At 44.8% G+C, this 10,016-nt stretch overlaps 1 protein-coding gene across 2 annotated transcripts; it reads right to left on the reverse strand.

Moving 5' to 3' along the window:
- Nucleotides 1-839: 839 nt before the first annotated feature.
- Znf772 (zinc finger protein 772) lies at nucleotides 840-6,862 on the reverse strand. Of its 2 annotated transcripts, none has more exons than XM_013509873.1 (3): nucleotides 6,620-6,862; nucleotides 4,440-4,560; nucleotides 840-3,268 (listed from the first exon to the last, which is right to left on the reverse strand). In XM_013509873.1, exons 1-3 carry the CDS (start codon nucleotides 6,650-6,652, stop codon nucleotides 2,121-2,123), a joined length of 1,302 nt encoding a protein of 433 aa, XP_013365327.1. In that variant the 5' UTR covers nucleotides 6,653-6,862; the 3' UTR covers nucleotides 840-2,120. The 2 variants fall into 2 exon arrangements, with proteins under 2 accessions (XP_013365327.1, XP_013365326.1); XM_013509872.1 differs by having other exon boundaries at nucleotides 4,440-4,566.
- Between the last annotated feature and the right edge of the window lie 3,154 nt (nucleotides 6,863-10,016).

The following is a 10,016-nucleotide window of genomic DNA, read 5'->3' on the forward strand; positions in this document are numbered from 1 at the left end:
AAAAAAAAAAAAAAAAAAATCATTACCAAATGGACAGTTCCCCGGAAAATCAAGGTTGGAGTAACACTGGAAAATCATTCAATTTAATTTGCCATTAAAAGAGTAAAAAACTAGATGTGGTGGCACGTCTGTAATCCCAGGACTCCGGAGGCTGAGGCAGGAGGACTGTTTCAAATTCAAGGCCAGTCTACGCTACGTAGTGAGCTCAAGGCTAGTCTGAACAACATAGCAAGACCCTGTCTAAAAAAAAGTGTAAAGAAAAACACATACAGTATTATAGTTACCAGTATCTAAGAAAAAACCCCTATCACTTATTGGCCTTTTGGCTAAGATCAAGTGGAAAAGTCCCCATAAATTCCTACTTTATATTCTCACCTTCATGCAGTTCCCTTCCACTCTTCACCAGAATTAGTCGATGTCACCAACAGAAGGTATCAGAAATGCTGCATAGCAGGTCCAGGTTAAGTTACAGCAGAGACTGTGGCTTGGCTCCTTTGTGAGTGCTCTCTAGGTCACTTTGTTTTAGGACTAATTATCCTCAGTGGAATACTAACAAAAGAATACACTACTGAGACACAGAACAGTATGGATGAATCAAAGTAATTATGCAGAATTAAAGAAATCAGTTACACTGAGTGCAGATTGCATTATTCCGTATGTATAAAATTAGGTGGCAGCAAATCAGTGGTTGCCTGGGGACAGGAGACTTTATAAAGGGAACTGGATAACTTTTGGCTTCACTAGTGTAAAATGTGCACCAAAAATATGAAACCACACCCTATTATCTGTAACTGTTGCAGAAAATAAAGACAAAGGTCTGCAAGTTCTTAGTTTTCTGTAAAACCTCAAAAAAAAAAAAAAAAAAAAGCCATAGGGATGGAACACATGTTAATAACTTTTACTTATTGAAGCAAGGTCTAGCTATGTTGCCCGGGCTGTTGTGAACTCCTGGGCTCAAGGGATCTTTCTGCCTTAGCCTCCTGAGTAGCTGGACTACAGGGGTGTCTGACCATGCCTAGCTACTATGGACCCACTTTTAGAAGGATCACATTCCCTGTAGTCTGCTGTAGTCTCCAATTCCCTATCAGTGTCCCTGTACTAATTATAATTTTGACCTGGTCCAGGGATATTTGCCTACCAAATGACAGACTTCAGGGCCCAAAGGTCAAGTTCTCAAATGAGCTGGAAAATATGAAATACACTGAAAGCAAGGAATTCAATTCAATTTGTCCCCAGACACATTAGAGATTGTCCCAACAAATGCCCACTGACCAGGGTGACCTTGACCATACAAATAATTTTGTTATAGACTACAAGATTGGGCACATGACAAATCAGCATTCTTTCTTAGTAGCACTTATGCAGCGATGCACACTGGGCTGACACTGGATGAGAGCTGTTCTTTGCCATTCTATCACCTACGAGATATATACAGCTATGGCTCTCACAAAGTTGTTTATCCCTGCATGCTTGTGGAGACCAATTCTGTCTCCAACCCCACTCACAAAGTGAAAAGAACCTCATGGTTACAGAGAGTGTAAAAATTAAGGCATCTGTCACAATACCAGAACAAGACAAGGCAGGTAGTTTTGAATTAGTTGCCTTGGGGGCTAGACATCCCATGAGTGCTACATGAGACCAGCAATGTCCCGAAAGGGAAATGGGCAGACAGCTCACAGAATCCTCTTGCCCAAGACTGGGTCACACCTATGCTTAAACCAATTTGGGTGGGGCAGGAAAGAAGGAAAGTCCTTGATGGATTTAGGCTTCTAATGATTTCCTTCAAGGAAGAGAGGAGCACTGAAGCATGCCTTTTAAATTACACTGATGTGCACAAGGCAGGACTCTGTTAGTGCAAAGAAGATGACTTCTGTCAGAGGAAATGGCTGTGGCAGAATTTTCTCAAGGGTCTTAGTAGGTCAGAAAATGCAACATGGCCCCAGGAAGCTTCCCATGTAGCTGGCACTCAAGATCTTCTCAGTGTGGGTGTTCAGATGGATGAGGCTCCATTCCCGGCTGAGGCTCCACTCCTGGCTGATAAGTCAGTGCACAAGGCTACCGAATTTTACTCTGCTGTCAGTCATTATGGTGGACAAAGAGATGGAGTAGTTCCTGTCAACCTAAGGCCTTTCTCCAGTGTGAACTTTCCAGTGCCGGACGAGGGAGGCCCTTTGCCTGAAGGCTTTCCCACATTCACTGCACTTGTATGGTCTTTCTCCAGTGTGAATCCTATGGTGCTGAACAAGTACATGCTTGTGGCTAAAGGCTTTTCCACATTCGCTGCACACATATGGCTTTTCACCATTGTGAACCCTGTGGTGTGCAATAAGATCAGAACTTTGGCTGAAGAACTTCCCACATGCAATGCACTCGTAAGGTCTTGCTCCAGTGTGAACACTCCAATGTTTAATGAGCCTGTATTTGTGACCAAAGTATTTCCCACATTCACTGCACTCATAAGGCTTTTCTCCAGTGTGTACACTCTCATGCTGAACAAGGGTAGATTTGTGGCTGTAGGCTTTCCCACACTCACTGCATTTATATGGCCTTGCTCCAGTGTGGACTCTCTGATGTACAATAAGGTTAGAACTATGATTAAAAACCTTTCCACAAATGCCACACTCATAAGGCATTTCACCGGTGTGGATCCTCTGATGCTGAGCAAGTATAGGTTTGCGGCTGAAGGTTTTCCCACATTCACCACATTTATAAGGTCTTTCTCCAGTATGGACTCTCTGGTGCTGAACAAGTGAGTCTTTGCGGCTGAAGGCTTTCCCACATTCGTTGCACTTGTACTGCCTTAGGGCACTGTAAAAGGCATCTTCCCTTGTGCTACTGCCATGTACGCCCCACTCACTGTGAGGGGTCCGGTGCTGGAAAATGCTCGAGCTGCTTGGTGAATCCTTAAAGCGCTCCCCTGTTATAAAAGGCATCGGTGAGGGCTGGACAGGACAGCTGTTCTGAAGGAAAGTCCTACCTTCTGACCTCTTAAAGGATTTCTCTTCACCACGCTGCTTCTGGTACTGGTGAAGGTTTGCAGTGAACTGCAACTGTTTCCCATATACTATACCCATGTACGGCATCTGCCTAGTGTGTGCTTCCTGGTGCTCAGCCAAGTATAAAATGTCTTTCAACACCAGGCCACACATCTCACAGGAATGAGCCTTCTGGGTAGAAGGACTTCCCCTAGGAGTCCTCTGGGACACTCCTTTTATAGAAATGCTCTGCTCACAAGGTATCTCCTCGTCCTCCACTCCATGCCAACAACCTGCGGGCAAAGAAATGCTGGTGAAGTGCCATTTGACCCTGGTGCGGGGACAGCCTCAGTACAAATGTGTGTCTAATACAATTAAGATGACAGGTGACAGGAAGTCAGGACAGGGACCTAAGCTTAAGTGAAGCATGCTGTATAGTAGCTGGCATCTCATGGTCATAGAACAGAGGAGGCCTTGGCAGGGAGAGATGTGGGGTACAACACAGGACAAAGAGGTAGGGTCTCTGGTGAAGTCTTTCATAACCATAATTCTTTGGTGCTGGGGACAGGTGCAAAGTGCACAGAGGAATTATGCTCATACTCAAGAAAATTAACCTGCTACTAGGTAACGAGCATTTAAGGAACACGCTGGGTATGTGCATATCTCACAATGCACCGCATACAGGCCACTGTTGGACGGCGCTGCAGAGAAAGAAATGGAGAGGAACAGCTGAGATACGGAAGCAGGGACACAGACAAGTAAAGAGGCCCAGCTCAGCAAAAGATAAGAAAGGAAGTGTGGCTCATGGCCTTGACACTGAAACAACTATGGGCGCCGAGGTTATGGAATGACCCTGACGTGACCCTTTACCCACCTGCACTCAACACACCCAGCTAGAGTCTCTCCAGCAATGACTAGAGTCATGTGCACCCAGTCAAGTACCCAGGGCCCTCTGCCCAACTCCAGGGAAGCAATGACATAGAACATGGAAGATGAATATCCTGAGGGAATACACCATAAGCAGATGGCCAGTACAGAGAAGAAAACTGAGTATTACAAAGTAATTCCACAGGAGGGTCATCCCATTGGTCTTAGCAAGTAGTGGCCAAACTTGTCTTTATACTTCTAGGCATAGGTCAGCCACAGGAAACGTCAGCAAGGGGGTAGAGTCTGGGTCACACAAGTGTCATGGATACAGATGGAGACACCCAGTCAGGAAGAAGACAAGATGGATATGATCCACTGGGCTGATTCCAAGACAACTGAATCCCAGATCCATCATTTGATACTACTCAAAAGCAGGAGGCAGCCGGGCACAGTCAAGCCCGTCATCCACAGTGCTTCCAGGAAACTGGGGAAGGTGCTAGTGCCAGTGGCTCTGAGGTAGAAAGGACATGGCTACCCTGGGGAAAAGGAAAGAGCAGAGCCCAATCCAAAACACACAGGTAGGTGTGATAGCCTTACCCAGTGAGGCTGTAAGAGCAAAGTTCTCCAGCATCACATCCCGGTACAGGAACCTCTGAGCTTCATCAAGGAGTTCCCACTCCTCCTGGGAGAAGCACACGAACACATCCTCAAAGTTCACCTGTCCCTGCCACAGTGGAGGAGAGCAAAGGCCATGAGTAACCTATCTCCCAAGGATCCCTGCCCACGTCCCCGTTTATCTCCCTCCTAACTGCTCAACTTGGAGGAAATAGCAGAACCAGGCCACACTGGTGTCTGCGCCTTCCTCTCAGGCCTATTACTCATTCTGTCCACTCTAACAATACGCAGGTGGGCAGAAGAGGACCATTTAAGCTCTAGGCATGGCACTACCTTGTGCCAGCTAATTCCTCCGGGGTTGCTAAGATCATGCTAATTGGTCAACCAAGCTTCGGCACATCTTGCTCTCTTAAGCTTCGTACAAAGGCGCAGGGCCTATCAGTCTACACTCCTGTCTATGAGTATATCATTCTTTGTATTCATTCCTGTCCCATAACTGTCCCTCCTCCCACTTGGTAGCTTCCATCTTCATATTTCTAGCTTACTAACTACACTGCCACTGTAATGTAATTCTCCATCCTAAATCCGTCTTTACATCATCTTCCACCCTTTGTCTCCACCTTGAGCCCCTGTATATAACTCCAGTCCTGTCTGTCCACCAGTCCACTTAACATTTCCACCTAGTGCCCTGTGGAACCTCTCAGACTCTTCACATGGCCATAAATAAAATCCTGATATTCACAATAAAAGATACTTCTAACACTGACCTGCCTATCTCAGATATGGAACGCCTATCCTTCTCACTGATAAGTCCAAAAACATTGGTGGATCTGTTTTTCTGTCTCACATTAGAAAATTCAATCCAATCACTTCTATCTACACAACCACCCCTCTCGCCTGTTATCATCATTCACCTGAAATAATGTAACCTTTCCTCTGCTCTCCTTGCCCCCACCACATCTCAACCAACTTTTATCAAACCTAGTCAGCTCTCGGATTAGCATCCAGAGGGAGGCTGTTAAGAACTGGGTTGGATTATCTCTCTCCTCTGCTCCACACTTCCCACTACCCTTGAAATAGAGGCCTTGCTCCTTTGTCATCCATTTCAGGCCTGACTTCTGCCTCTCTGCCCTTGGTTCCTAACAGACCTGCAGCTTCTTCAAGGTTTTTTTTTTGGGGGGGTGTCCAGGGTCTTGCTATATAGTTCCAGATGGACTTGAACTCACTATGTAGCCCAAGCTAGCCTTGAACTTGCCCCAATCCTCCTGTATCAGCCTAAGTGATGGGATTACAGGCATGTGCCACCATGTCTGCATGACATGCAGTTTCTTTACAACTCCCATCTCAGTGTCACCTCAAGTATTTGTTAATGTTGGCTCATGTACCTAGAACAACTCTCCAGCCTTATTCCAATGTCTGGTAGAAATGGGAACTTCTCCTTATCATCCTTAGCCTGGACTCAGGACCCTGAGCTGGGGAATTACTCTAAGGTCTTCAGATTCAAGAAATAAAAAAAGCATCAGGAAACTGTTCTTTATGTTATCACAGCCCTCGAGGCCATACAGATGCGGGTGGGCTGTGTGAGACCATGGACATCCTTCCCTCACCTGTTTAGGGACCATAATTACCTCTGAGTTCACAGGACCCTGTGGAGAGTGGGAGACTGTGAGAAGCAAGAAACCACAAAAAACCCCCAAGGGCTCTGGCCTATCCCTCACTTTCATTCTGCTACAAAGTGATCCAGAACTCTGACTACCTTCTGTATCTCTGTTTTCAGGGTCTCCTCCGAACTAATATGTTAAGTTGGACTAGTTCTGAATCCTAGTGTGCCTCACCGTTCTAATCTGTTCCACAACCACCGTATTTTTCCCTGGACAGTCTGGAGTACTCTCTAAACCCCTAGACTGCATCTCTCCTCCACTAAGAAGCTTCCATGGCTCCTGTCGCCCTCTGAGCAGGGGTCCAGCTGCCCAGTCCCGCGAATACTCCAGCAGTGTCGCACTTGAGCTTTTGCACATGCAGGTCCCAGTCCCCGTGACGTCCACTCGCATAACTCGCTGTGAGAAAAGAACTCAAGCACAAAAGCCTCCACTGCTCCAGACCTAGAAGTCCGGAGGAGAATTCAGATACTGGAGCGGGGCCAGACCCGGGGACGCACCCACCTGCGCGGCGTCCATCAGCGCGGCCACCGCCATGGGTCCTGAGGACCAAGGAGAGAGAGCGACAGCTGCGGGGATCGGGTTCCACTCTCACAGCCCAGCGCCGGATCGCTGGCAGGGCCACCGTGGGGCTCAGGCCAGCCGCTGGACAACGCTTTCTCTCACGTTTCCCCTTTCCTGTCACTAGGGGCCTGAAGAGACGTTCCGGTGACTGACCTATTAACGCAAAAGGAAACAACATGTCCGCTGGAGGAGGGAACAGGAAGTCCCGCCCCATACCTTCTCCAGAACGGAAACGACCCTTTCTTGGGTCCTGATTGGCTTAGAGCCACGGGGACTCCAGGGCAATGTAGTTTCTACGGCACCAAAGAGGGTGTATGGTTACTTGGGCGGTTTTCAGAATGTAGGCGCAGCCACTCCACCGGAAACTGGCGAACTTCGTTATATCCGAAAGGAGCTGCGACTGATGAGTGTAGTCTATTACTTATCACAGAAATACTTAGAGACATATTAGTTTAGGCGAATGCAGGGAATGCCGACAGGGCGGGGAGCGTTGGTGGGGGAACGGGGTGGCAACATAGACTTCCGTTGCCGGAAGCTATTATAAATATTATGGTACTCTGAATACTTTGATCTTAAAACTCTAGAGCTAAGTTTTCAGAACCTCAGCATTTTGGGTCAGGCACAAGACAGAAAAGATTCCACAGCAATAACATGGATTAGGGATGTTTAGTGGCTCTAAAGCTGATGGATAATTCTTTTTTTTTGGTTTTTCTCCGGTACTGGGAACCGAACTCACGACCTTGCGCTTGCCAGGCAGGCACTTTACCGCTGAGCTAAATCCCCAGCCCTAGCTGATGGATAATTCTTGTGATTCTGTTTACCTCAGAAAATATTTCTCCCGCCTGTCAGTGATTGTGCCAAACCCATAGAGCAACACTGTTTATTGAGATATTTTATACTCCACATACACGGATGTATCCAATAAGTTTTAGTATTTTACAAATATCTGAAAAGATGGTTGATTTACCAAATGTCATCTGGCAATGGAAAGAAAATACTGAAGAGTTTCTGCACAGAAGAAATAACCATCACCTAAATTGCTATACATAGCAAAACTGTCTTTTATGAAAGTGTGATAGGAGACTATGTGAAGACAAAAAAGATAAATGTAATGGAAATACATTTATACATAATATAAATTACCTAATCTAGTACTAAATGACAAAGAATGTTGATCCAGGAAAGTCTGCAATGACAGAAGAAAAGGTGAAGGAAAGGTTCATCTTTCGATTGATATAACTGCTTATTGTGGTATGAAACATAATATACCTCCTTATGGTGTAAAATCAGTGAATCCCTATGTATAGCTTCAGTAATCAATAACTTGAAAGAAGGCTAATTGCTCAGTGTTTTGAATCTTTTATATTTCTAAGTAGAAAGTAAATATATTCACAACCTATACCCTTGTTGTAGTCAAGCGTTTCAAAGGAATAGTGTTAATATAGAATGCATAACTTATAAGATTATTTATAATATTCACCAAAAGAGTCAAATACAAAAGAGTGGGAGAAATCTGTCCACATACTAGAGACCCAAAAGAATCCAGCTGAGGGCCTACATCCCATGAAAATGTCCCCCATGAGTCCAACTGGAGGCATAGAGGCTATGACAATGTCTTATGCAAGTCTGTGTCAAGGATCTGCACTGGGAAGGACCAAAGGTCAGTGGTGGAAGCAAGAAAGTACACCAGCAAAATGAAAGATCTGTGCCAGTGGGCTGAAGGATCTGCACTGAAGCCAGGAAGCGATACTTAAAGCAAGGACCAGAGTTACCACAGAAAGAACTATAGCCATCCTCAGTGACAGCAAGAACTGGAGCTCCTCCAGTGATGAGAACGATTGAGTTCATAGCAGGGAATCCAGCATGACAAACTTCTTCAGGAGGATCAACAGCACACCATCTTCTCTAGTTCTCTTTTTATGCCGTTGGCAACAATCCTTAGGTGGGCCTTACACACCCCACATCATGCTGCTTCAGTTTAGCAGGGTGTTGCAAGTTGACCATTAGTTAACCCACCACAATCCTAATTATTCTTTATAATTTTAGCTTAAATATAATTAATACATAGACGTCTACACCTCAGCATGTTCTGTTGAAAATACAGTATTAACTTAAAATGAGTCATATCCCAAGAGCAAATTTTTCAGAAAGTACCACTTTGAAAAAAAACCCCCAAAATCTTTGCTATCACATTAGGCAGATATGTTTAGATACATCAAAAGTAAGACTAACAGAAAAACGGATACATTTGACTTTCTCCAAATGGAGATCTTATGCTTGTCAGAAGAATCTGTGAGTATAATGAAAGGGAAGTCAAACACTGAGTAAAACTATTTTCAAGTCATGTATCCTGGATAAAGACTTGTGCAAAGACTATATTAGCAAATCTCAAAATCCAAGACTATGACAATAGACAACTCAATAAAAATGCAGTAATTCCCACTTGCTTCAAGCTGTCATATTTGGGGGAAGACTGGCCCAGTCAAGGACACTTTCAACTCCACCCACTCTTCTCAGACCCCCTCTCTCCCAGACTATTCCCATACAAACCTGCCTGACAATATATGACACAATTTTTGTGTTTCATGTAACCAATCATGTAATAACCTGCTATCAGCTTTGTACCTTCCACTGCAAACCATATTTGAACTGAACTGAACCTGACTCTGGGCTGGTGATTTGAACCTCTAGCTTCCCCAGTTCGAAAGCGTAATAAAAGTTGCCTTCTAACTCCTCGGTGCAGAGACTTTCATTTGGATTGGTATTGGTTTTTCTGCTATGCTTTCCCATTCTCTGTCCTCTTTTGTCCTCTTTCCTGTTATTCCAAATCACCAGTATTTTTTCTTCCCTCATCTCTGGCACTTGATCTAACTTTTAGAACAATGTTCTAACGTGGTTCTCCTACAGCTGCTTCCTTCTCATTTTCTCATCTCAATCCAATTATTACTGTATGAAAGTCACCCATATCCAGCCTGTTTAAAGGAGCATTGTCTCCTAACTCAGTTTAAACACTGAACTCCTCCCTCAATTCAACTTCCATTCCTTCACACTTTTCCCATCCTTACTCCTCATTATTTTCACCGCCATATTCAGAATGACAACTGCATTTTTTAGCATTCCAGGCCCAGTTTCCACACGTATAGTACATGGGCTTATGCAATTACATTAAGTTAGACTATTGTTTTCTAGGTGTGGCCTAGGAGGAGAGACTTTACTACATATAGTTGGCATGTGTAAAGAAAATATCTTTTCCCTGTATTTTCAGTCCTTTTTTGTTTTCTCGTCTTTAGCAGAGCAAATTTTGAGGTAAGGCTCTAAGATGGAGTTTCAGTGAGAG

This window comes from Chinchilla lanigera, unplaced genomic scaffold (genome assembly GCF_000276665.1).
Source record: "Chinchilla lanigera isolate Chin_1 unplaced genomic scaffold, ChiLan1.0 scaffold00183, whole genome shotgun sequence".
In the NCBI taxonomy this organism is placed as follows: Eukaryota; Metazoa; Chordata; class Mammalia; order Rodentia; family Chinchillidae; genus Chinchilla; species Chinchilla lanigera.

Bases quoted from the DNA above. Each gene is read 5' to 3' on its own strand.
- Znf772 (XM_013509872.1), bottom strand. From the start codon at position 6,652: ATGGCGGTGGCCGCGCTGATGGACGCCGCGCAG. The intron at 4,567-6,619 runs GTGGGTGCGTCC...CCACTGTGGCAG, and splicing joins CGCTGATGGACGCCGCGCAG to GGACAGGTGAACTTTGAGGA. The intron at 3,269-4,439 runs GTAAGGCTATCA...CTTTGCCCGCAG, and splicing joins TGCTCTTACAGCCTCACTGG to GTTGTTGGCATGGAGTGGAG.